This window comes from Hylobates moloch, unplaced genomic scaffold (assembly GCF_009828535.3).
Source record: "Hylobates moloch isolate HMO894 unplaced genomic scaffold, HMol_V3 SCAFFOLD_11, whole genome shotgun sequence".
In the NCBI taxonomy this organism is placed as follows: Eukaryota; Metazoa; Chordata; class Mammalia; order Primates; family Hylobatidae; genus Hylobates; species Hylobates moloch.
Genome location: NW_026652286.1, coordinates 13,208,465 through 13,236,104, shown reverse-complemented (window position 1 = coordinate 13,236,104; position 27,640 = coordinate 13,208,465). Strand labels below are relative to the sequence as shown.

The window sequence follows — 27,640 nt, the reverse complement described above, 5'->3', positions numbered from 1 at the left end:
ATGGGGTTGCCAGAGAGAAGAGGATTGGTCCTGCTTTTAAGCCTAGTTGAAATTCTTTTCAAGGTTGGTCATTCTCAAATGCCAGAGAGGGTTGCCCGGCTCTCTCTGCTCTTGCCCCATTCCATTCACAACAGGAGGTGGGGAATGAGCTCAGATGACTTTGGAAGGAGCCACTATTGTTTTGGAAGCCCTGTCCTTGTGAATAGTCCATCAGGGTAGGGCAGCGTCTATGTTTTGTTAACTATTGTATCCCCAGCACCTAGCAAAGCGCCTGGCATCTAGTAGACACTTGGTAAATATGTATGAATTACAGAGGGTCTGAGACAATATTGTAATGGCTGGATAAGCATTTCTTGGTAACAGTTTCTTTCTGCTGAAGGCTGAGAGACTAATTGTCTTCGGTATGAGGGCTTAAGTCCAGGGTAATGAAGTAACATTTTGAAGGACTGAGATGGGGGTGGGATGGGGTAAGGGGTGGCTTGGCCAGCCTTGAGATCCTGCTGATGGAATTAACCATCAGAGAGATCCTCTGCAAGCGCTATATTCTGGGGCCAGATTTGTCTGTTCGGCCTTCAGAGCTCATACTTTTGAGTATCCAGTCACTGTTGAATTTGACCATTTGGTATTAACAGAACTAAGCAATTACCTGTTTTATTTCAAGTTGGCAAATAATATAATAGTAGGTTATCTGCAGATGGATTAGAGGTTGAATTCTCTACATCGAATCTTTTGTCTCCAACTTTATAAGGACTTGCTTGCATTTATGGACATTTCTTTCAAGGCTGGTATCTCCTGGAGTTAGTCATCTTGTGGTGGGAAAGGGAAGGGAGGCAAGTGGGTGAGTCTATATAGACCAGAAAATCTCAATGGGGAGAGTTCAAGACTTCGTTAAGGGAGGTTCTCAGAAATACAGATTTTAGTTTAGAGATCTGGGGTTTCAGTAGCCAAACATTGTTGAATCTAACAATATGGAGGTACTGAGCATTAGGACCTATTTTATTTCAAGTTGGCAAATAACGTAGTGATACGTTGTCCACAGAGGCCCAGAGAAAACAAGCAAAACCAGGAGGATGTAAATGTTTGGAAGAAGAGGAGAGTCAAAGCTTCTTTTGAGGCCTCAAAAGCCTCTGTGACCTTTTACAATCCGAAGCTTGCCCTATTCTTACTTTATCATATTTGAACGGGTTTGAAAAAGGCTCTGGGGGTCATCTTAGGCAAGCTTGTCTTTTGATCAACTTGGGTGCCTGCCACTGTCAGTATGTGCCACCTAGCCTGGGTCTGACACCAAGACTGATAAAGATCAGCATACTATGTATATTTCCAAATGGCTTACAGTCAATAAAGTGTACCTATAATGGATCCAGACTTGGCCTCCCAGTGCTGCATTATTGGTCATGAAAACCCTTGAAACCCCAGCAATAATACTTCAGATGTTGCCCCCGGGAACGTGAAAAATGTCTGTTTCAAAACACATTATAAGGCTATGAAATTATCTGTGATGTAATCCCAAGAGAATCAAATACATTCCCCAAGCTTGATTCACAATTCAATTCATTTGTAAAAACACAAATCATTGTATGTATTATATTCAGTTGCCTTTCACATGTACATGAATTTTTTTTTCTCTTATTTGGGAGTAGTCCTTTGAAACGACAGTCATATTGAAACAGGAAGTCAGTAAGCTGTTGCAACATCCTTAGGGCAAATGCTGTGAATTCACCTGCTGGTAACTTTGATTAAGGACTGAGAATGGTGTGGGTATCGCTGTCATCACAAAAGTAATTATTTAAAAGGACTAATTGCTTCTTTGGCTTCAGGAGTAAAAATGCCCACATGGTAGCCAGTTCTGCGGCAGTTTGGGGATAATGTGGTTGGATGAATAAGGGAGCTAGGAAGAAGGCTGATGGTGGCCTTGACTCTCAATCCCCTGGGGCTGGGGACAGGGAATGCAGGTGCAAGCCCTGGTTAAGATCTGCTCTGTGGCCCTGGTGGCTCCCAGTGTACCTTCACCCTTGCAGCAGGAGCAAACCATGCTCTCTGGCCTGAGGTCTGATTCAGGTAAAGCATAAACAATTATGGACCAGTGGATTTCCCAAATACAAAATTAAAATAACTTTATTGAGTCATAGGGGGATAATTTACATTATATATGCATGTATGTACATATGCATGCATATGAATATGTATACATATATTTGTATATAAGCTTGATACAGGTGTAAGGCAGCAGACGGCACAGGGAGAATGCTGTGACCATGTCTAGAATGGGAGTCAAAGTGAGAATGAGTCTTCTCTGGCAAAGCACCCTCTTCTCAGCAGACAGTGGCCAAGTTCCCAGGTTTTATTGCAAGATGGTCTGAGTTTGAATTCTTTTCCAGCTCCAATTCTTGCTAAACTGTGTGACCTTGAACAAGTCACCTAACTCCTCTGTGCCTCAGAGAGGCCATCTGTTAAATGACGTACTGCCTCCTAGAGTTGTTGTGAGCACTGATTGAGATAATATGTTTAAACCAGCAGTGCACAGCTGGCACATTTTAAGTATTCAGTAAGTCCTAATTACTATAATATAGTTATTATTATTATTTTTAAAGTGTTTAATCCTGAGTCTCAGTAGCCCCATCACTGAGCAAAAGAAAGACCTCCCTCCAGCTGAGCAGGCCCAAGCTGGCCTGCGTTGGTCTCTTCTGGGAGGTTCGCTCTGTATATTTAAGAAGGGAGGCCAGTGGAGCAGTCCTTGGGCTTGTTAGGAATCCCGAGGCTGAGCAGAGCCTCCTGGGTCTTGGGATGTGTGGTTCCAGTTCCCTGCCAGTGGCCCAGGGGTTCTTCTTGCTTTTCTGTCCCTATCAGCCCCAGCCCCGGCCCCAATCCGAAATCTTATTGTTTTTTTTTTTTTTTTGAGATAGAGTTTCACTCTTGTTGCCCAGGCTGGAGTACAATGGTGCGATCTCGGCTCACCGCAACCTCTACCTCCCAGGTTCAAGTGATTCTCCTGCTTCAGCCTCCCAAGTAGCAAACCTTATTCTCTGCAGTATTTGAGCATTCTCTGTGCTAAGGGACTCGGAGGAAAGAGAAACCTTCAGCCGTTCTCTACCAGGAGCTCGCGTTTTAGACATTAGACATGCTGCTCTTCCTGTTCTTTTTTTTTTTGCACCTGCAAACCAGCTATGGTATGTGGGAGTGCAAAGCCTTTGACAACACAGAGCTTAGGAGCACATGCCTTACCACTGCTCTTGGCAGCCTTGGCAGTGTGTCTAGTGAGAGGAAGGGGGACAGGAGGGATGGCTTTCGTCCTTTGGGTAAGAACTGTGCCCAGCCAGAGGGGAATATCATGGCTTCTGCAGGCAGGGTCCAAGCCCCGCTGTTTATAGCTCAGCCATAATGGTGCGTCTACACAGCAGCTCTCAGAATAGGGAGTGGGGAGGCATGAGATCTAGTCCTCGGCTCCACTGTGCCAGTCAGCCAGAACTGGAGAAGACTGTACAGATAAGAGAGCTTTGAAGCCTTGCTTGAAATGAACTTGGCTCTCAATTTCCTCTTTGAGAGTTCAATAAAATAAAAACTACAAGTATGATTATGAATATTATTATAAAAACCAGCAAACATTTATCAAATATTTACTATGTGTCATGCTTTTCCAAGCATTTCACAGGTATCATTTCATTGTTGTCTTTCAACAATCCTTTTCATATTATCTCTACTTTATAGATGAGGAAACTGAGGTCCTGAGAAGTTAAATAACTTGTCCAAGCTTGCCCCATTAGGAAATTGGCAAAGCCAGGATTTGAACTGTGGCCATGTAACTCCAGAGCCTGGGGCTCCCAACCACGATCCTACTTCTGAGGAGTCTGCCCCTACCACAAGGATGCCCCCAGTGCCAGCGAACACAGTTTAAACAGAGACTCATGGGCAGACCTTCTAATAAGCATAGACATTGACTAGACACTTGCTACATATGAGACATTATGCTGGGGACTTCACAAATAATCTCATTTAATCCTCATATCAGCTCCACCTTCCAAAGTGGGATTTTGTTATGTGGGGAGACTGAGGTGGTAGAGAGGATAGAAATTCTCCAAGGTCAACATAGCCCACCAAGCCACAGTACCAAGATTTCAACCCTGGCCATTTGAATAATGAGCCCTTATTTTCTTAAGAGCTTCCCTTAAGACATGCGGCACCACGGCCAGGCCCGGTGACTCACGCCTGTAATCCCAGCACTTTGGGAGGCCAAGGCGGGCAGACCACCTGAAGTCAGGAGTTCGAGACCAGCCTCAACATGGAGAAACCCCGTCTCTACTAAAAATACAAAATTAGCCGGGCGTGGTGGTGCATGCCTGTAATCCCAGCTACTCGGGAGGCTGAGGTGGGAGAATTGCTTGAACCTGGGAGGTGGAGGTTGCGGTGAGCCGAGATCATGCCATTGCCCTCCATTCTGGGCAACAAGAGTGAAACTCCATCTCAAAAAAAAAAAAAAAAGAAAAGAAAAAAAGACATGTGGCACCACTAGGCTGCTTTTCAAGCTCCTCACAGTCTTGAATGTGTCCTTTCAACTCAGCTTTTACTGGGATTCAGTCTCTGTGGCTAGGCTTTACCTTCTGCTATGCCCATATTTGCCACCGACCAGCAGCCAAAATGGGAGACTCTTAAACTTTAGGGTTAGACCAAATGCTCTGTTTCCCCTGCTCCCCTTCATTGGTCCAGGCTGTGCATGGTGGTCAGGGTGGTGCTTTTCTGGAAGCAAGCCCTTGACAAAGCAAGCCTGGAGAAGCAGGCGCATGGGGCTGGGATGTGTCTCTGTGTGGCTGGCACAGAAGCAGTCCAAGTCCTTGGCAACTCAGGGCACTGCGGGAGTTTGTGTGTACCTGAAACTGCCCTTAAAAGAAGTGAGATGCGGAGGCTGGCCTATCTCCCACCATGTCTCAGGCTGTGGTCGTTTAGCACAGAACACTGCTTTCTTGCTGCAAAAAGAATTTCAGATTGGCCAAGCCCTGGTGGCCCATAATTTTAAGGGAGCTGATGGCACATTGTAGGGGACTTGCTGCCTAAGGTTAAATAGGTCCTGGCAAGAAGCCTGGCATGATGTACTTGCCAGTTCTTCAGTCTATTGGGTAGCACACAGGGCTCCTTCTCTTCAGATAAAGAGTACAATTCTGCCCCACAACTGTGAGTCTTACAAACTTCTGCACAAAGAGGTGAAGTTTGGGACAAATGTCAACCTCTGGACAATCAGTAGTGTCTCAAAATCAAATACAGTTCCCTCCAATTGTTCCTACCTATGAAAAAGCATAGGGGAATATATATGAAAAAAATCTCAGGATAATCTACATTTCATTTCACTCCTTTTTTTTTTTTCTTTTTGAGACAGAATCTCGCTCTGTTGCCCAGGCTGGAGTGCAGTGGCTCGAGTTTGGCTCGCTGCAACCTCTGCCTCCTGGGTTCAAGCGATTCTCCTGCCTCAGCCTCCCGAATAGCTGGGATTACAGGCATGCACCACCACACCCAGCTAATTTTTGTATTTTTAGTAGAGACGGGGTTTCACCATGTTGGCCAGGCTGGTCTCGAACTCCTGACCTCAAGTGATCCACCCACCTCGGCCTCCCAAAGTGCTGAGATTACAGGCGTGAGCCACCACACCTGGTCACACTTCACTCTTTGAGTTTGAAATAAGAGGTATAGTTTTTCTTTGCGTGTGTGCAGTTTTTAATAGCTCAGGTAATAATTTATGCTATGTCCCCAGAATACATACTACCCGGGAACAGACAAAGGTGGCTCTGATGCCCAGTGTATTCTCTTAAACCTTCACAGATCAGGCAATTACTCTATAGGTACCAGGCACTCTGCTGTGGGCTTTGAGGTGCCTTGTCTCATTTAACCCTCCAGCAAGCCTATGCCTATTCTCCAGGAGAGGAAATGGCACCCAGGAAGGCTAAGGGACAGCCTAAGTTTGTCATGTCAGTAAGAGCAAAGCCTGAGCTGTCTGCCTCCACAAGCTTTTAACCAGTATTCTCCACTGGGGGTGGTTTTTGCCTCGGGGACATGGTGTGTGTGGAGGGGGTGCTGCTGGCAGCTAGAGGGTAGGGGCCAGGGGTGCTGCTAAACATCCTAGAATCCACAGGCCAGCCCCCACAGAAAGGATTGTCCACATTTCAGTGGTGGAGAGGTTGAGAAACTCTGCTTTTAACCACTACCTAGGGTGGCTGAGGATTCCTCCTCTGCCTCCCAATCCGAGGTTCCTGCCTCCAGCAGAAGATGGGGAGAAGTAACTTCTTTTCCCAGCTTCCTTTTGACTCCCAGGGTGGAGTCATTCTCACTTAGGCTCTGAACTGGGGATTCAGTCCTGGAAGAAATAAAATGTGTTAGAGGAACACCTTGAGAATTAATGTTTAAAGAAGGGAAAGGAAACTGATTTCGATGGGGGGCATGTTTGCCAGGGGCTAGACAAGACACCTGTAGACCCATTATAATTATTTATCTTTCAAAACAGCCCTTAGGCTTAGGAGAAACAAATACTCCCCCGCACCCCCCTCCAGCTCTCCCATTTCTAAACCAGTGTCAGAAATGGAGGCTCAGAAAGGTTAATGTGCTCAAGGTCACATGGCTGAAAGATGGGACCTAGAGTCTAACCCAGGAATCTCAGATTCCAAAGTCTCTACTTCCACAAATTTGATGGCATTTTTTTTTTTTTAAGGAAAATAATGAAAGCTATGCTGAAGGTAAAGTAGGGAGCTGAAATTAGAGCATTCAATAATTCCCCTACTTTCTAATTAAAAGGATTGCTTTTTCTACCCCAGAAAGCAATTACTATATACCACAGAAAGTCTACATTAGCATATGGGGGTGTGGGTGAGTTTGTTATAATAAGGTTTTTTGACAATTCTCAAGTCCCATTTGTTATCCATGATCTCATTCCATCTCAACAGTCCTGTGAGGCTGTTGGGGCAAGTGTCTTCACTCTACACCTGAAAAACTGTGCCTCGGAGGAGGGTAGGACCCGGCCAAAGGCCTTCTGCTACACTAGCCCTGGGCCTCATGTGCCCACCCTGAGGACATCTTTCCCTGCAGCTCCCTGCCCAGTCGGAAGTGCTGACCTTTGCTTACAAGCCCAGGTGAGCTCAAGCGAACTCTGACTCACTAAGGGTTAAGCCACACAAACTCTTTTACGAGTGGAAACCACTTAATGTGCCCTGTACAAAAGGGCCCCTCACCATGCTGGCTGCTTTCCCTTGGAAAGAGAGTGCTGGCACGGAGCAGGGCTATGCACAGGCCATCTTTTTGCGGGAGGATGGTGGTGGGGCAGCTGCCACCCTGTAGTCTTAAAGGCATCTCTGGGGGTTGGGAGAAGTTCTGGAAGCTTCCAGAAGGTCATGGTGGAAAACGACATCGGCCCTGAGGAGAGGAGCTTGTGGGCATTTGGCCACAGGTGGAGAACTGGCCTATATTGTTCTGCAACATTTATTAAATTCTTTTTTTTTTTCACTACTTGCCAAGGTCTCTATGTGCATGACCTCATTCGATTCTTACAGCCCTTTGAGTTTGGTATTGTTCCCATTTTTCAGGTACAGAAAGTGAGGAACAGAATGTTTTTGGCTAGACAGACTTGGCACTGGCTCAGGGTCACCCACAGTAAGCAGGGGAACTGGAATCTGAGCCTGCATCTCTCCAGCTCCAAAGCCTGGGTGCACAGCCTGCATGCCACCCTGCTTTCTGTTTGTCAGGAAGCATAGCTGGCCCAGGCAGGTGCTGCCACTGAAATGACCACTTTGAAACAACCCTGCAGGCAAATCCTTGTGAAAGAATTTGAGAGAAGCCTTTCCCTGCCCGTCCTCCCTAAGCCTGGAAGGCCAATCCCTCCATGCAAATGGGCTGGGCTCTGAGCTTCAGCCCTTTCAGGGTTAAACAGTAACCTTTCCACTGCTTGTGGTTGAGCAAATGCTAGCAAGGAACAAGCCCAGCCTTGAGCAAACAAGACACTGGGCCCTGGGCCCCCCTCCTTCCCCCAGCCACCGGGTCTGGGGACTTAGAGATTTTCTTTCGCCTTGAAGTTCCCAATCTGATTTCTTAGCTTTAGGGCAATTGCTCTACAAAGCTGGATGGGAAAATACCCAGATATTATGAAAAAGGAAAGAAGGTTTGACTTGAGGTTGTTTTCTTTCTCTGAGGGTGAGGGTCAAAGAGGTTTTCAGAAAGGGAACCTGTGATCAGTATAGTCACCATCTTTAAATTTTCAAGTGGGGAAACTGAGGCCCAGCATCATTTCTGGTTCAGGCTATCCACAGAGCTAGTGACACTCCTCATCATAACACCTGATGTGTATTCGTGCCCTGCTTTGTGCCAGGTGCTCGGGGTACAGAAACTCATTTAATCTCCAGCCAATGTACAGACGAGGTATGATTAGCTGCATTTTGCATATGAGAAAACTGGGGTTCAGAGAGGTTAGGTAACTTGTCTGGGTGAGTACTAACCTTAGCTAGTAAGTAGGAAGGCTTGGAATCGACCCCAGCTCTTCTGGCTTCAAAGCTCCTATACATGGTGCCAGGACATAGAATCCAGTTCTCCTATCTTCCCACCCAGTGGCTCTTTGCTGTTATAATGTCCATCAACCCTACTCTGTCTTTCCTTCTCCACCTTCTACTTAGGCTGGATTCAGTCCTAATTATTTACCAAGCAACAGTGATGATGATGCTAATAGTCATCATACATGTTTGTGTGTAGCCTAGTTCAACCTTTAATTACTGCTCTCTCCCCAGCACCTAGAATAGTGCCCAGCCCATTATTGGGCTGATAAATATTTGTTGAATAAATGAATACATGAATATATTTGTACGCCTTTTGCAGACCCCTCTTCTCCCCTAACAGGCCCTACACAGAACAAGAGGAACAGTAGCTAAATTAGGGGAAGGAATGCCAAGGGCTGAAAATCCTCTGGGTTGGCAATTTTAATCCTGTGGACATTGGTAATACCCAAGGATGCAAAATTTCCCCAAAATAAGCAGAAAATTTTCCATGAATTGCTGCTATAAAGCTGAATTCCTCTCCCCACCCCAACATTTTATAAAGAGTAAGTGACTTTTACAGCCTCTGGGTATTGCCCAATAGCAATCTGGAAACAGGCTGCTCTTCATTTAAATGACTGAACACACTGTTGGGGCTCTGGTCTGAAAGGTGGAGGGTGCCCCGCTTGGAAGTTGGGACATTATAAATACTGGACAATTGAAGACAATATTTCTGAAGTGTAAAATATTTGCATTGTTATAAAATAAACCCAAACAGGCCCACGGAAGAAATCTCTTCTCCCAAGTCCTTTACTGAGCAAAATGATCCCACAGACTGAAGAAGACACTTTTACTGAAGTCAGCTTGGAAACCCACTAAATTCTCCAGGTCTCTAACAGGAGAAAAAAAAAACGAGTTATAATTTTTACCAGAAAGGAAATTTTTTTTCTTTACCAGAAATGGGCAGTGTCTGTCAGAGAAACCAACTGATTCCTGATATTATCACAAAGCCAGATACTTGAAGAGCTCTATTAAAATATGACTGAGGCCCTCTGACGACCAGCCCAGCCTGTGGCAGATACCCACACTGAGGAAACTTGTTACTGGGTGTGCAGGTGCGATTGCAGTCCGAGCTCCCACACAGGTGCTGGGGCTGTGCTGCCACCAGCTTGGATTTTCATTGACTGAAATTGCACTTTAAATACTTTAAATAAAATCTCTTTGGCATTTTCGCTTTTGTAAAAAAAAAAAAAGAAAAAAAAAACCACTTGGATGCCAGCCAGCCTCGCCCTGGGAGCAGGTATTGCATTTTCCTCCCGCTTCATTCCTGATCAGAGATTATTCATTTATGAATGGGTGGCTGTAAAAACTTGCCTCATGCATATGAAAATTGAACCTGGAAATTTTTAATTGCTGTGAGTTTTGCTTTTACAAAAAATGCTTTGGCAATGGGTGGAAGGACAAATTCTCTTTATTTTCTTCCTAAATTTACTCTGTGATCTGCACTTTCAAATGACATTTGTCCAAGAGGCACTGACTGAACAGGCTGTTTGATCCCCTAACAGATCATGATTCTGGAAGGAGGTGGTGTAATGAATCTCAACCCCGGCAACAACCTCCTCCACCAGCCGCCAGCCTGGACAGACAGCTACTCCACATGCAATGGTAAGAGGGCCCGTGGGTGTTGGTGTCACTGCTGTGCTGTGGGGGCCCTTTGCTTTAATTCCTCTCACAACCTAGTGTTTGAAAAATATAGGCTTTTCAGCAGAAGATGTGGGACAAGAAGGAATGGAGAAAACTCAATTTTGGAGTTCCCTACCAGCCCCCAGGGTTCCAGACAAAAGCTCGTTTGAGATATTCTATTGCCTCCTCCCCAAATTCAAGGTTCCAGATTGACAGCCTGGCAGTGAGGGGGGTAGAAGAGATGCCTAAAGGAAAGACTGTCTGTTGAAGCTTTTAATAGTGTTTTGCTGGGATATCAAGATAGGCTAGGAGAGAAAGGGTGTGTGTGTGTGTGTGTGTGCGCGCGCGCGTGCGCGCGTGCATGGAGGTTAGGAAGGAGAGGGTTATAGCAGTTCAATCTTTCTTTTTTCATCTTCCAGTGGCCTCTCTTTGCAAGGGGAGAGGAGATGTGTAAGGAGAACAGATGTTCTCTCTAGAGCTTTAATCTAGAACATGTCTATTAGAAGAAGAGGAGACCTGGTGGTGGGGCGTATAGAGGGTTTGGTGATCAAGCCTGTGGCTTCCTGAATCGAGTTGAATCCCTGAATCAAGTTGAATCTCTGAATCAAGTTGTTGCTGAATCGGGAGCCCCATACCCCATTGTGAAGCCCTCCAGTTTAGACATTCAGCTGTGCATCCAACAGCAGTGAGTTTAGGGAGCTCTGGGCCTCTTCCCAATCCACACTTCCTGCTAATCTGCCTGCCAGAGGCTCTGCTGTTCGAGTTTGCTTTGAAATATGGAGATGGTTTGTTGGTGACCAGAGCTTGGGAGGAGGCAGAAGTGGGAGGATAATGGGAGAGTTATTCTGCAGCGAGTGCTAATCCACATGGAGCTCCACCTCTTTTAATTTGGAATCCTAGTCAAACATGGTTGAAAGGGTGAGCAGGTGAGCTTCCCTTACTCAGTCACCTGTCCCCCAAACTGCTGCACTTTCTGGGCAGTTGCATTTTCTGTTGTGGGCCTCAAATACCCTGTGAGGACCCAGAAAGTGGATTCCAAATAAAACTGGAAGTCTTTGGCATCCCCAGCACCCTGGCCTCTCGATGAAGGCAGCATTTCTCCTGCTTGCTCTGGAGAAAGCCGGGGAAATGTGTTCAGCAGGAAGTAGAACTGGGGTGCCACTTTTATTTCTTAAATTCCAGAGACCTCAAAGAAAGCTCAGCCTTGATTGAGACTGAAGAGGAAAAGGAGATCAGTTGAATGGCAGAGAGGATGTGAACTCTTAGGAATTTTTATTGTTTCTCCTGAAACTTCAGGAATTTGGTGGGTTCTCTGTCTGATGCGGAATCTCCCCAGTCAGCTTCAGACAAAAATCCCTGATTCTCCCAAGTTTGAACAAGATACGCTAGCAGGGACGATCTTTTAATCTAGACGATATTAAGTTTGCAGACGAAATTATTCTAGATGTGCCGTTAGGTTATTAAAAGTTTGTGCCTCTTGTTGCCAAAACCAGAGCTGTACTGTCATAGCAACACAATTATTTTAGAAAAAGAAAGATGAAAGACTTGGGGAGCCACAAAATATATATCCCATCCTTAAACAGCTTTATTTGTGAGGCACCAAAAATTGGGGGAAATGGAAAGATCCAGCCCAAAGTCTGTGTATTTGGAACTATTTCCATATAATTAGATTTTTAGATTAGATTGTTCCATTCCTTTCCCAACCCCTGACTATTGGCTTCCTCTTTAGAGCCCATGTTGTGGGCCGGGGGCTGCTTTTGTTTGGCCATGAGGTATGAGGAGCTAAGTGCGTACTGTGAGTGGTGGGTATTACTAACGGCAGTCACCTTTGGGTGCTAGATAAACTTGACCTCCTGCTGTTAGTGCTTCTGAGGTCTGGAAGCCATGGATGGATTCTGAATGAATGAGGAAGAAGAGGGATTGGGTCAGAAACATTTCCCCTTCAGTCTCTCCTCTGAGGGTGTTGTGGGCTGGACCATGGGCATCATGGGAGTTAAACCTTTCTGAGGTCTTTAGCTCCTTGTAGTTCAATAGACCGGCAACATCAGCATCACATGGAAGCTTGCTAGGAATGCAGAAACTCAGGCCTCGCCTCAGACCTGTTGAATCAGAATCTGCATTTGAACAGTATTCCCTGGTGATTCACGATCATACTAAAGTTTGAGAAGAACTGATCTGGCGTGACCTTGAAGAAAAAGTTAGAGACAGTTTTCTTGCACTATATTTTCTTCTACTGGTCCACCCTTGAGTTTGTTGGAGTATCCATGTGTCACGTTCAGTTGGATTTCCCCTGCTTCAGGTTGGTGAGATGCAATAGTCGTTGCCACTTGCCCCTCTCACTCATCTTTCCTGAAAGAGAGCTCCTTCTCAACATCTATTTCCAAGGGAACTGTAAGCTCTCTCAACCCTGTTACACGCTCTCAGATGCTGGCTTTGTCTTTTCCATTGCCCCAGAACTTCGCGCAGACTATGGAATGTTTTTTTAAGTGAGCATGAGTCACATATATAAATGGTTAGCACATATTAGGCTCAGCAATATTTATCCAGTTTAATGAACTGCACTTCTTCATTGGTATCTGAATGTACCATCTTGTAAATGCACCTCCCAACTCCTCAGATGCCTACCTCATTTCTTCTTCAAAAATACATTCCATTAAATAAATATACGGTGAGCATCTACTATGACAAAGTCTCTGAGGTCATTTTTTAGGTGATACGAAGACAAGTAAAACAGTCTGTGACCTCAAGCACACAATTTACAAAGGAGAATAAGACGGACCGCACTTAGAGACTTGTAGAGAAAAGCAGAACATGACAAAGCCATTAGAAATACCAGGCTTGTCTCCTGGAGAGTAAGAGGACAGTGAGCTCTTGAGACAAGTTGGGGGGATTGGGGATGATTTTACAGAGTGGTCAGAGTTCGAAAGATGGGTAGGAATTCAACAGGAGTGAGAGGTAGAACACAAGCTGAGCTGAAAGAACAGCACAGAAAAAAGACAAGAGTTACTGGTTACTTGAAGAAGAGTTAATGAAGAGCCTCAATGCCTAGCTAGGCAGCTTTATACCTAATTTCAGTGGGTGATGAGAACTACTAAAGGTAACTGAGTAGGGAAGTGACATCATGATAGCTATAATGACTAGGCTGGGGCAGTGGGATATCCGTCCAGTTAGCAGATCAATAATCTGGACTACTTTGAGGAAAAGCAAAGGCATCGTAGAGAAAAGAACCTTAATTTTAGGCCTTATTTTTAGTTGAAAATGGTCTGAGTTTGGTGTGTGTGTGTGTGCGTGTATAAGAGAGAAAAAATGAGAGAGAGTGAGTGAGAGAAAAGAGGAAGAGAACTATTTGGGTATGGACAATAAGCTAATAAATTGCTGAAATGATAGCAATGCTCTAGCTTTCATGATATTTTACTTTGGGTGAGGTGGAGGAATGAGCTCTGAGCACTTCAGCTCTCTTGTCTTCATCCAGTGCCCAGGGGTAGGTAGCAGGCTAGGGAGGACATGAAGATGCATTTCTGCTCCATCCCCCATGCCGGCACATACACGGACTGTGGTTGTGTCTCTGAGATATCTGGCAGCCAACAGTGCATCGCTGTGTCAGATACTATGGCCAGGAACAGCCAGGGGTCACTCATGAGTCTGCCTCCTGTTTTGTAGTTTCCAGTGGGTTTTTTGGAGGCCAGTGGCATGAAATTCATCCTCAGTACTGGACCAAGTACCAGGTGTGGGAATGGCTCCAGCACCTCCTGGACACCAACCAGCTGGATGCCAGTTGTATCCCTTTCCAAGAGTTCGACATCAACGGCGAGCACCTCTGCAGCATGAGTTTGCAGGAGTTCACCCGGGCGGCAGGGACGGCGGGGCAGCTCCTCTACAGCAACTTGCAGCATCTGAAGTGGAATGGTGACTCTCTCTTTCGGTGTCTCTCCCTACCCTGCTAGGAGCCAGCCGGAAGAAGAGAGATTCTGCAGATGACAGGATTCTTTGTCAGGGACGAGAAAGAGTGGTCTCACCTCCAAATTACCATGTCCCAAGACAGGGAAATGGAAGGAAGATGAGAGGACAGGATTGAAGCCTAGGGTACCTGGTGTGTCTAATCCCTTCTAAACGCCAGTGTAATTTAATTCTTTCCTTATGGTGATAATTTTCAAGAAGACAAAAGCTGGCTAGGAATTCGTAGAATACTTACTACCCTTAGAAAATGTTCTCTTCTTTCCTTTGCAAGCAGGGTTCAATAGTTTAACATCCAGTCACTTGCTTGTTAAAGATCATCACGGTTACAAAAAAAAAAAAAACAACCCCCCCCCCCCCCCCACACACACACCCTTCTAGACCTAGGTTCTTAAGATAGTGTCCTAAGGGTGGTAAGAAGATATATGAAATTAGAACTATGTTTGTGTTTTGGGAGGGGAAAAGACTCACAATACTTCAGCAGATTCTTAAAAGGTCTGTAACTTGAAAAAAGGGTTAGAACATATGGTCAGACACGTATATGGGGAATGTTTCTGTGGTGGTGGTTTCTGGAATTTCTGTTGCCCTAATGCCCCAGATGACTCTCTGAGGCTTCCCCTAGCACAGGGATGGGCCACCACTCCAGATGTTGTCCTTGAGTGGTAGATTATTCACACACAAACACATCCTATACTGACACGTAAGACCTAGTAGGGTGGACAACTGACCTTGCAGAACGGTTTTGACACTGGCATAAGGTTCCCCTGATAGTGGCTGTAAAAATCTAGCTCTTCTGAGAACTATGGGAGTCCTGAAAAGTAGCAATATTTAAGAACAGGGAGTTGGCCTGTCCGCATTGGAAAAGGCATTTATGTCTTGGTAGAACCCATGTTTGGGCAAGTAACCGGGACTTGGGCAGCATGAGCTCCAGGGCTGTGAACCAGAGTCATACCCTGGCAACAGCCATCAACACTGAAGAGGATCTGGGGCCTTGCAGCAGATCTTGTGGCTGCGGCAGCCATTTTAGATGATGTCATTCAGCTCCCTGGCCACGCCCTGCTTCCTGCCCACCTCACATTGGTAGCTGCTCTTTTTTCTTTGACTAGAATCAAACCAAACAAGGCTCTATAAATAACCCTCAGGGATCTTCAGAAAGATCAGACTTACACTTGAAGAATTAAAAATGTTTACCTCCACCCTCCAGTTAAATCCACTCCTTTAAAGCTTTGCCCTGATTGAGGTCTGAGGCAGGGAGGCCTGGGAGGTGCTGTGGCCATCTTAGACCTTCCGTCTCTGACCTCCCATGATTTGTTTGGTCTCACCGCATGCTGCTGTAGCCTCTGAGTTCCTAACGTCCAGCCAGATTTCTCACTCTTTTGTTGTTTGCCTTCGTGTAAACATTCTATTAACTAACATTTATTGAGTATTTACTTATACTAGGCACTGTAAGTGAATTAATTCATTTAATAACTTTACGACAAAGTAAATATTGTGCCCATTTTATAGGTGGGAAGATTGAATGTCAGAGAGGTTAAAGGCATGGCTTCTGCTCTTGAGATGTTTATAAGCTGTCTGGGGAAGAAAAACATACTAGATTCATTTGTGCATTTACAAATATATATATAAAAAAGCACACATATATATGCTTTCATATATGAAAATGGGGGGGAGTTGCAAGCAAACAAGCTCATGTGATGTGTGCTGCTTGTACATGTGCTGAGGCATAAATAAGGAAAGAGTCACCACATTTTATCCAGACATGTCTCACAGATTGGATGTAATCATGATGGCTTTGATTAAATTTTAAATCAAAGAAGAATCAAGCTAGTTAAAATGGTTTTTCCTACATTTTCATTTTCATATCATATCTTAGTATGGGAAAGCACCTTAGAAGTCATCTAGTGACCTTATCTAGTTTAATCTTGTTACAGATGGGGAAACTAAGACCCAGAAAGGTAAAGGGCATACACCTTCCTCATAGCTAGTAGTGGAAAAACTGGGCTTCTGAAGTTCTATTTCCACCATACTGGATGCCTTTACTATACCAACATCAAATAATTGCTTCTAATGTAGTGCCTTAGATTCCTGATTTTCTGGGGTCAGAGACTGCAGGCTTGAGTTTGTAGAGGCTGACAGAGAAACCCCCTCCCATAAACAAACTTAGGTGACCAGGCAGTAGGATGGCAGAAGCTCTGCAAAGAAGCCAGTTCTGTCCTTATTTAAGCATCCAGTTCTGGCTCCATCTGGGCCCTTTCTGACTATCCCAATCTGTCCTTCACAGGCCAGTGCAGTAGTGACCTGTTCCAGTCCACACACAATGTCATTGTCAAGACTGAACAAACTGGTGAGTAGTAGTGGACAAAGGGAGACAACCTAGCCTGGCAAAGGTCCGGGGAGGACAGTTGGGAGAGGGCAAGAGAGAATGTGGGAGCAAGTTTTTGCAGGAAACGCAGGGAGGCCTTTTCCCTGGCTGTCTCTGATGGGCCACCCCAACCATGAACCTCATCGTGCCCTTGTGACCAGTGACTGCCACCTATTTCCGATTTATAGACTTATGGGGAGCCACGCTTCTCTGCCTCCTACTCCTGGTTGTGGCATCATCCAGACCTCAGGCCAATAGCCAAGGAAATGCAGAATATATGGTGGGCCTGCTTCCCCACCTTAAAAAGTGTCATGGGACTGGACTTGGTCAAGTTTGGAAAGAGAAGAGGAAGGGTCAATGTCTCCTCTTGTCTCCCTCCTCCCTTGATGGGAGTGTGTTTCACAAAAAGGGGAAATATGCTGACTTGGTGTTGTAGTTAACAAATTTTTAGGGGTCCTGGGGAGCTTCTGCAGAGATGTACAAAGGTACCTGCAACCCAGCTCCTGCCTTAGGTGTGTTTTTATATGAAGGACACAATTCTGGGCTCTGAGCAAAGTCCACAGTCCCATAGCATCTACATTAATTTTTGTTTCCTTTCCCCTGTCCTAAATCTCTCTCCTGGAGACTGTCCTCCAAAGTCCATGAGCCATCATAAAACTGTGCAGCAACTATTGCTCCTAAGTCACTCCCCATGTTCATGCCTGGGAGCCTGGGAGCCACGTGGGCCAATCAAGCTTTCCACAGGCCTCCCTGAGGATGCGTCCCAGTCACCAAGGACAGAATTTGACCTGCAGGTGATTTTTGAGTCACTTGGGGCCAAAATTGGCCCATGCAGTTATTTACCCTTTCATAAGTGGGCTGGCCTACCATTATTAAAGAAAAAAGCAATAGCTGCTAAGCATGCGAATTAGGCCTTGCTAGCCCTGCCCTTCTCTTCGGAGGCCAGGGGATGGGCCATCTGGATGTTCTGTGCTTTACAGGCTTGGCCTTGCCCTACAGACGGACGCAGGACTTGGTCAGGAGGATGGCACCCCCTCCCCTGCTTGACCTGACAGATAGCCCCACCAAAGGAGCCAGGGTAATACTGGAGAGGTCCCAAATAACTTGATAATTCCTTCTTGACCATCCAGACATTCTTGTGTTGCCAGTTCAGAAAAGCTGAGTGGAAGGGTGGAGAAGAAGGTCCACCCTAGGAGTAGGGGAGAAGAAGCTCATAGAGGGGCCAACACCCCCAAAGTTCTTTGGTTCAGTTTGTTTTCAGAGACAACAACAGGTGTACAAGGTGACCCAACAAGGAGAGAGGGTGTAACCCCAAGAGATTGGGCTTGGGGTGTCCAAACATGTAGCTATTAGCTAAAATACTGGCTAAATCCCTATGTCGTAAACACGAGGACTTAGCCAGTAAGTCAGGTTTTGTATCATTTGTGCTATAAAAACAAAATGAAACTCAGCCAGTGGCTTACACCCCAGCCCTAAAACTCAGAACCCAGCAAGGAGGGGAGCTGAGGGTAACCTAGGTCTGCGGTGAGGAGAAAGCAGGAAGTTTCTGGTGAGGACGAGGTGAGAGATCTTACAGCTTTTGGCTAGCCAAGAAACAAAATGCTTCTGTTGGAGACCAGCCCAGATCTGGGGGTTGTGTGGGAGTTGAGCTCCATTTGGGGTAGGTGGAGGGGAGTTCCCTTTGAATCTGAAATCTGAAGAGTCAATCAAAGTGAGACGTGCTTACCGCAGCACACAGAAGAGAGAGAGAGAGACAGAGTACAAGAGCACTTCTTTTCTGCGATGGGGCAATGGGGCTTCACTCTTAAAAGGTGTTTGTTTGATTTAGTAACACAGTCCACCCCTTCTCCTTGGTTTTGTTTTGAGAATTTTATGTCATCCTTTAAGCTAATTGGAAAAATCCTAGAGGGAGGGGGCTGTCACCCAACTTGGATGAAAAATCTCTGGATTTCAGCAACGAAGAAACTGTGATAAGATTGACTAGACTCTTCCTGAAAGAAATATCATTAACCCCCCAAGGGCTCATTAATTATTTACTATACATTTAAATAACTTTATCCCTAACAAGGCCTTCCCCCCACCACACTCCAGGGTAAAAATATTCTGGTGATTATGCAGTAGAATGCAAAACAATGCCAAGCCAGGTCAGGAAAATTCCCAGGAACCACTTGGTCTAGGACAGGTTCCCATTCTTGCAACTTCTCTCACTTCCCTAAAAATGCAATAGGTGTGGAACATATGGATGAGGCCATTTCCCCGAGGATGCTGAAAGGAAAATTAGACAACATTATTATAAAGTAATGCAGCTGAAGCAGAATCATATCCCTTGTCTCTGAGGACCACTCCTCACCCCCCATACTTTGTTGATGAACAATGAGTTAGAAAACGCAGCCTCTTCTTCCTGGGGAAAATGATCACTGACTATTCTCCTTCTCTATTTTTTGTAGACCCTTCCATCATGAACACCTGGAAAGACGAGAACTATTTATATGACACCAACTATGGTAGCACAGTAGGTAACTAACTCCCTGACACTTAAGGCCCTTTACATTCTTATTTGGTTTGTCTAAGAGCCACAGTGTTCTATTGTGAGGTGGTGGGGGGGTGGGGTGCTCTAAATGTCCTTTATCTTTTCATGGCCACAGACTTGTTGGACAGCAAAACTTTCTGCCGGGCTCAGATCTCCATGACAACCACCAATCACCTTCCTGTTGGTAAGCTGTCATCACATCTGAGGCTGGGTATGCCTAATGCTTAGGGAGAATCGGTGGGAATTACCAACACTCTACATTTCTGCCTTGCTGGAGTCTTTCTAATTAAAGGGCTAGGAAAGGGATGGGGTTACCGTTAGACGAGGTATACTTATGGGAAATAAGGCAATATTTAATTTTCAACAAACTACATTTGGCTTTAGAGAAAGAATACTTCATAGTGAAATTCAAAGGTCCGTGAACCTGTAGTGATGGTTTCTGGGTGAAGGGGTAGCCGTTGGAAACTTCCAGAATCCCCACAGTTACACTATTTTGTCCGTTTTTAATTCTGATGACTCATGAGTGCTCTCTAATCAGTCAGAGCACCTGCATTTTATGAGTTATGTTCACATTAGCTGCATTTGGTTAAGCTTGGATGCAACTGGGGCTATCCATGCTTCTTAACCAAGGTTACACTGGGTGAGAAGGTTGGGATGTTGGGAGTCTGGAAAAGGGGATTTCAGATTACCACCCCCACCTACAAATAGGTGCATTGGCATGTACAGTGTGGGAAATGGTTGAAAGAGGATCTTGTGGTTTCCCGTGATCTGAGTACGAACTTGTGGATCTCTTTGGGTCTATGAAATGGCACTTAGACATCAGTCACAAGTGATAGTGCCTCTCTCCTGCAATTAAATTTGGAGCAACTTCAGAACTGGGATTTAATTGGGTCTTTGTGAAAGAAATTAGTCTGCAACCATTCCTTCCTTTTTTTTTTTTTTCTGTTTTTGTTTTTGCTTTTGAGAACTGAAATAATGAAAGGTTTTGGTTTGAGGTTTTGTTTGGGTCAAGCCCCTTAAATGAGATGGGGCTGGGAGCCAGTGTAAATGCTTCTGGAATTGAGGTTAAGAGCTGAGGCCAGCATAGCTCTCGACTTCTCTTTCCCCCAGTAGTCCTTAGCATTATGTGTCACTTGAAGTATTTGTTAAAATTAGGAAATAGATCAAACACTGGCAAGGCTTGGCTGTGTATTTGCTATTCTGGGGGAACTGAGCCAACTGGGGTAAAATTTCTGTGGCAATCATTGCCACTCAGTCAAGACCATGGGGTTCAGGGCTGAGGAAACCTCCTAAGTCACACTCTGAGTTCCTCTGTGACTTCCTACAGTGTCATCTCCCACATCCTTCCATCCTTGCAGTTGGGTCTTTGACTTACGGCAAAAAATTCCAACTAAGAATAAAGCTGAACCAACCACTTCCTGAGCCTCAGGTGCTAGTAGGTCTTGAGGCACCCGGGAAACCAAAACATCATAGTTACAGCTCTGCTGCCCTGACAGCCGGGCCATCCTCTTTTCTACATCTTGACGTACAGCTTCTAGAATCTCAAAATCAATAGGGGCCTTAGAGGCCAGCTTCTGCTTTCGCATTTGCAGTAGCAAGGAACTCGCTCTCTCCCAAGTCCACCGATTGTATTTTTCAATAGTCCTTCTTAAGATGGGCTCAGGAATCTTCTCTCCTTACCCTTCTGATCCTTGTTTGCTGCAGCTCCCCATTCCTATCCTGTGATTGTAACCCAGGCTGGAAAATGAGATCAACCACCCAGGCCCTAAAGAATCAATGCAGTCTCTGGGATTGGTGTATTCATTGGGGTAATAGCCCTTCAGTAGGATAGTTAATACAGCCTTATATGGGTCAGTTTCTTTCAGAATAGTTTATAGTCTCTACTGCATGGAACTAGAACCCCCGGAAAAACCTTGGTCATTTGCCTGAGTCTTTATATTTCAAGCTCCCATGTAATTGAATGCAGTGAAATATCTTTTTATGTTTTAATGCTGGTTACCAGCTGAGCTAAGGCGAGGCTCAGCGTAAACTGATGCCCTCTGTGATAAACGCAGGTGGGGAAAGAGGCTTTGTTTTGATTTCTCTGTCATCTGCCCATTTCATAAAATGCCCGCTGCCAGTGTCCTGTTCTGCTCGACAGTCCTCCAGCCTGTCGTGCCAGCTCGGGCTTGATGTGTTTATCCACTGACTTGTTGAGCCTAAAGCTAGGGTGGCACGGTCTATTAGAACACTGAAATTTGTATATCCCGTAAAGAAATGGCTCACGGCTGAATCATAAGCAAATGCTTCTAATCTTTGCTTCTTGCGAAGCAGCTTAGCTGAAGTCACGCTCTCGCACTTGCATCACAAACCTGTGGCTTGTTGCTGCCCCTGCCTGGACCAGATAGGACCTTGGCCTGGAGTGCCTGGGAGCCAAGCAAGAGAAAGCGGGCTGGACAACTTCTCCAGGGCAAGCCATTATTTTATAAGAATGAATCACTTAACCACATGGCTAACTTCAAAGGTCTTGACTTTTATTCTAGGGCAGAAGGAGGACACATATTAAAGCCAGGTTAAAGATCAAAAGATATCAGTGGTAAGGCAGGCCAGTGATTCCACGGCTTACCCCTGCACACGGCAACAGGCAGAGCGGGACTGGAAGAAATTAGGTTCTTCTTTTGCCTTTGACTGCTTATTCCTCTTTATGATGACGGAAAGATTTTTATTTGGGGATTAAAAAAAGAACATTCCTAGCTGGATGGAGCCTTGCTTGGGTAAACGGCTGACAATTCAAAGAATATTTCCTCATGGTTTATCTAGTCTAGGGATTTTAGAGTCCATGGACTGCTACATGGGCCACGGCCCCCTGAAATTGTTGACAAAATTTCATGTGTACATATATGTGCATTTTTTTTCTGAGGAGAGGGTCTAAGGTTTTCATCTTATTCACAAAGGCACCTGAACTCTAAAGTAACTGATTCTAGATCAACTAGGAACCCACAAAAAATAATTGAGGCCAACATACTGAGAGACTCTTGTATTTTTCTGAATTCAACTCCTGGCTCTGAAATAATGGCCCTGCATCCCTCCTGGATGTCATTTGAAAATGAGCTTTGCTTGTGGCCTGCTGGGTAAATGCCACTCTTTGTCTGCAGTACAACGTGGCCCTGTCAGAGTGATGTATCACTTGGAAACCGGGGTGGATGCCAGACCTGTCGCAATATTGTCACATCCTGATGCGATGTTGCAACCTCACCCTGCAACCTACAGGGAGGGAGAGTGAAGTCTCCTTGCATTTCCTGTGAATTTGTCCTCTCGGATTTCAGAGAAACCCAAGTCAGGTGCAGGCCCTGCTAGTGACAATGCCAGGAGAGAAATTCTTAACCAAGATGAGAGGTTTCTTGTTTACCGAGGTCTTATTAAATCCCTCTCTCCATCCTGCCATGACGTTTCGAGAAATTGCTGGGGACACTGAGTCTTGGTTAGCTGGGTGATAAGATGGTTGAAAGGGTCCATGAACGTTGGGAAATATAGAATTGTCAGATTGAAATTATCTTTTCTACTAACAAGAGCATTATAGAAGTGAACCTGATTCTTGGCAGGAAAGGCTTGTGTGAAATCTGTTATGTGCAAAGGGAGATTATGTGCAGGCCACCATTTCTGGAAATGACATAGAATCGTGGTTATGAGTAAAGCTTCTGGATTCAAACTGTTTGTGTTCATATCCTGGCTCCACATTCCAGCTGTGTGACTCTAGACAAGTCAGTTGACCCCTCTGTTTCTCAGATCCTCCACAGCTGAAAACTGTGGATCATATTAGTACCTGCGTCATAGAGTTATTGTGTGAATTAAATAAAGTGATTCATTTAAAGTGCTTAGTACAGTGCCTGGTACATAGTAAGTGCTCAATAAACAGTAGCTTTTTTTCTTAACCAATTTAATTAGGATCTAATGGCTGGCCGTTCATAGCTTTTTTGAATAATAGGCCTCTCTTGATAATCGAATGGATGCTATGAACCCTCTCCTTTCATATATGGTTTCAGTCAGTCCAGGGGCCCTTGAAGGCCACACTGGGTCAGTGCACCCTAGGTTAGGAAGGGTACATGGAAGAGGTCAGTTTTACTGGCCCAATTTCTTAAAATAATTTGCTTGTATTTAGGGACCACTTTGTATTAAAATTGGCTGGTTTTTGAGTGTGAGAGTCTTCGTAAGATCTACTTTTGTCCTCCCAATACACACATACACACACACATACACACGCGCACACACACACACACACACACACACGGCTAGATCATTTAGTTTTCTTTCTGAGAAGAATTTTTATTTCCCAGGTCCGCCTCCATCGTCTCCTCTTTGGTAATAGTCGCAGGGGTTGCCATAATGAGTCATTTGTTAAACTAATCTGTGTTTCCATAGTCCACTGTGGCCCTCTGTATTGAGCTTGGGCCACTCAATGGCCCCTTTGTCAGGCTGATTAAAATGTAACTTTGCATGCCAAAAAAGGGCACTCCTCTGGCTTAAAAGCCATCTTCCTTTGTTATAAATGTTTACATTTTTGTATTATGTAAAAAAAAAAAAACACCCACAAATTTTTCAATGATCTAAATCTTTCAATGGCTTCCATCTTTCTCAGTCATGTCCTTAAAAGTCCTATAAGGCATTAATGATCAGAACCTCAGCTCCTCCCTCTCTGCCTCTTACAGCATGCATATACCAAACACACATCAACCTCAGGGCCTTTGCACTTCTATCTTACACATGGAAGGCTGTTGCACAAGCTCTCCGCATGACCATCTCCCTCATATCCTTTAGGTCATGGAATCAGAGAGGTCTCCTATGACCACCTTGTATCAAATTGCAAATTATTCCCAAGTCCATACATCTATCTCCATTTCTTAACCTGCATCATTTTTCTCCGTAGTATTTATCATCTCTGTTTTGTTTGGTTCACTAGCACATACTCAAAGAGTGCCAGGCATGCAATAGGTGCTCAGTAAATATTGCTTAAATGAGTGGATGCATGAATGAAAAAGAGAATTATAGGAAATAGGTCAATCAAACAGCTCTCATTTTTCTCCTTAGCAGAGTCACCTGATATGAAAAAGGAGCAAGACCCCCCTGCCAAGTGCCACACCAAAAAGCACAGTAAGTTGGCTGGCTTTCAGATGGCCTTTGGTCCTTCCCATCACATCGGGCACGTCTGGAGGCCACTAGTTTTTTGGCAAATATCACCTCTGTCTGCTGCCTTCACATCTTCGTCCCAAACAGGATGGAGTGAGAAAATAGAGGCATCACTTGCTAGCAAAGTCACCCCCCTCTGCAGCTGTTTCTCTAAGTGGAACCCTACTGGACATTTCCTCCTCATTCTGTCATATGTGCTCTAAAACTGAGACACCCTGTGCCTAAGAACTGCTTGCAGGCACGGGGTTAGCAATTTCCGTCTCTCCCAGAAGAAAAGGGTGGGAAGAGGAGCGAGATAAGAAGAAACAGCTGAGATGTATCATCCTTTCTTTTGCTAAATATTGGCGTCCTACCTTTGTGGACTTACCACTCCAAGAAATCATTGTTTTTTCTTAAGATTCGACACTGCTCTTTGGGAGTTGAGTCTCCTTCAGTAATACAATCTTATGAACATATATGAAATATCAGAGACATGGAATTGTGGGTGGAACACAGAAAGAAATCATATACCATCTGGTATAATCTAGGCCTGTAATCCCAGCACTTTGGGAGACCGAGGTGGGTGGATCACTTGAGCTCAGGAGTTCAAGACCAGCTTGGGAAACATGACGAGACCCCATCCCTACAAAAAATACAAAAATTAGCTGGGCATGGTGGCACGTGCCTATAGTCCCAGCTACTTGGGGGACTGAGGCAGGAGGACTGCTTGAGCCAGGGAGGTCTAGGCTGTAATGAACTGTAATTGCACCACTGTACTCCAGCTTGGGCCACAGAGTGATACCCTGTCTCAAAAAAAAAAAAAAGTATAATCCAGAAATTATAAGGAATTAGAATGTCTTTATCTGCTCTTCCACATAATCCCACAAAACTGAATTAATGCAACCCCTCAAATGGTGGGTGGGGTGGGGGTGGGGCATCAAACATTCAGTGGGAGTAAAGTTGAATTTGTTGATAATCTTATTGCAGTAGTGGCTTCATTTTCAAATTGGGTCTTCCAGTCCCTGCGTGACCACCCCCTTCCCTACCACCCTCATCTATTCTGGGAGTAAACATTCTAGAGCCTTATTGATTTGCATTTGGCTGAAACACAGTTGCTGGGTCAAAGCAATTTAATTGGTTGAGGTACTAGATAAAAGTGGTTGAGAGTTGCTCTCTGGGGAAGTAACAGGTTGAAATGAACCCCAAGCAATTTGTGAATAATAACTAGAGGAAACTTCCCCCTGGCTTAGGAGACCTAAGACCTATTCCTTAGTCTTGGCTATGTCACTAGTTAGCTGTGTGACCCTGATCAAGTCACTTAAGTTCTCTGTGCCTCAGTTTCCTGATTTGTAAAATAAAATATTGTGCTAGTTTATTCTTAAATACCTTTTTAATGTCCAACATCTGGTGATTCTGCAATCCATCTTCCCTGAGAAGTAGGGGAGAAATGAGTATCTCCTACTTGGAGGCAGATGACCTAACTCAATGCTCTCTGCCCTATCTTTGCTGTGACTTAGGTCATTAATAACCTCCCTTTCTGCTTTTCATCAGACCCGAGAGGGACTCACTTATGGGAATTCATCCGCGACATCCTTTTGAACCCAGACAAGAACCCAGGATTAATAAAATGGGAAGACCGATCTGAGGGCATCTTCAGGTTCTTGAAATCAGAGGCAGTGGCTCAGCTATGGGGTAAAAAGAAGAACAACAGCAGCATGACCTATGAAAAGCTCAGCCGAGCTATGAGGTGAGGAGTTTCATGTCTCTGAAAACAGTAAGGCTGTACGACCCATTATTTACCTAGCAACCTTCATCTGATAAGTCGCCTTATGCAATCTCCTTTGTTACAGATATTACTACAAAAGAGAAATTCTGGAGCGTGTGGATGGACGAAGACTGGTATATAAATTTGGGAAGAATGCCCGGGGATGGAGAGAAAATGAAAACTGAAGCTGCCAATACTTTGGACACAAACCAAAACACACACCAAATAATCACAAACGAAGAACTCCTGGACGTAAATATTTCAAAGACTACTTTTCTCTGATATTTATGTACCATGAGGGGAAAAAGAAACTACTTCTAACGGGAAGAAGAAACACTACAGTTGATTAAAAAAATTATTTTGTTACTTTGAAGTATGTCCTATATGGGGAAAAAACGTACACAGTTTTCTGTGAAATATGATGCTTTTTGTGGTTGTGATTTGTTTTCACCTCTATTGTGAATTCTTTTTCACTGCAAGAGTAACAGGGTTTGTAGCCTTGTGCTTCTTGCTAAGAGAAAGAAAAAAATATCAGAGGGCATTAAATGTTTTGTATGTGACGTGATTTAGAAAAAGGTGATGCATCCTCCACACATAAGCATCCATATGGCTTCGTCAAGGGAGGCGAACATGGTTGCTGGGTTGAATTCCAGGGTCTCAGATGGTTAGGAGAAAGTAGATGGATGCCAGGAAGTTTAACCTGAGCCTTAGGATCAGTCAGTGGAGAAAGGGGACTTCCAAAACCCAAGGTTGGCTATAATCTCTGCATAATCACATGACTTGGAATGCTTAAATCAGCAAGGAGAATAATAGTGGGGTCTTTATACTCATTCAGGAATGGTTTATCTGATGCCAGGGCTGTCTTCCTTCCTCCCCTTTGGATGGTTGGTGAAATACTTTAATTGCCCTGTCTGCTCACTTCTAGCTATTTAAGGGAGAACCCAGCTTGGTTCTTTTTTGCTCCAAGTGCTTAAAAATAAGTTGGAAAAAGGAGATGGTGGTGTGGAAATGGCTGAAGAGTTTGCTCTTGTATCCCTATAGTCCAAGGTTTCTCAATCGGCACAAGTGACATTTTTGGCTGGAGTGTTCTTTGTGGTGAGGGCTTTCCTGTGCATTGTAAGATGTTCAGCAGTATCCACTCATGATCTCTAACCATTCGACACCAGAAACCCCCCAGCTGTGATAATGCAAAATGTCTCCAGACATCACCAAATGTTCCCTGGGGGTGCAAAATTGCCCTTGATTGAGAACCACCAGTTTAGCTAGTCAATATGAGGATGGTGGTTTATTCTCAGAAGAAAAAGATATGTAAGGTCTTTTAGTTCCTTAGAGTGAAGCAAAAGCAAGACTTCAACCTCAACCTATCTTTATGTTTTAAATGTTAGGGACAATAAGTTGAAATAGCTAGAGGAGCTTCTTTTCAGAACCCCAGATGAGAGCCAATGTCAGATAAATATAGTAATGTAGCAGGAACTACAATAGAAGACATTTTCACTGGAATTACAAAGCAGAATTAAAATTATATTGTAGAAGGAAACACCATGAAAAGAATTTCCAGGGAAAATCCTCTTTGCAGGTATTAATTCTTATAATTTTTTGTCTTTTGGATTATCTGTTTACTGTCCCATCTGAACTGATGCCAGGTGAATGGTTCATTGCCTAGATTTGTACTCAGAGGAATTTTTTTTTGTTTCATTTTGTCTTTTAAGAAA

General features: G+C 44.6%; 1 protein-coding gene across 1 annotated transcript; it reads left to right on the top strand.

The window, feature by feature from the left end:
* On the top strand, positions 1–26,148 carry EHF (ETS homologous factor). Its single transcript, XM_032166281.2, has 9 exons — positions 1–63; positions 10,058–10,157; positions 13,836–14,081; positions 16,411–16,473; positions 18,939–19,007; positions 19,137–19,205; positions 24,086–24,148; positions 25,715–25,910; positions 26,014–26,148. The coding sequence occupies exons 1-9, from the start codon at positions 1–3 to the stop codon at positions 26,111–26,113; spliced, it is 969 nt and encodes a 322-aa protein (XP_032022172.1). The 3' UTR covers positions 26,114–26,148.
* Positions 26,149–27,640: the final 1,492 nt, after the last annotated feature.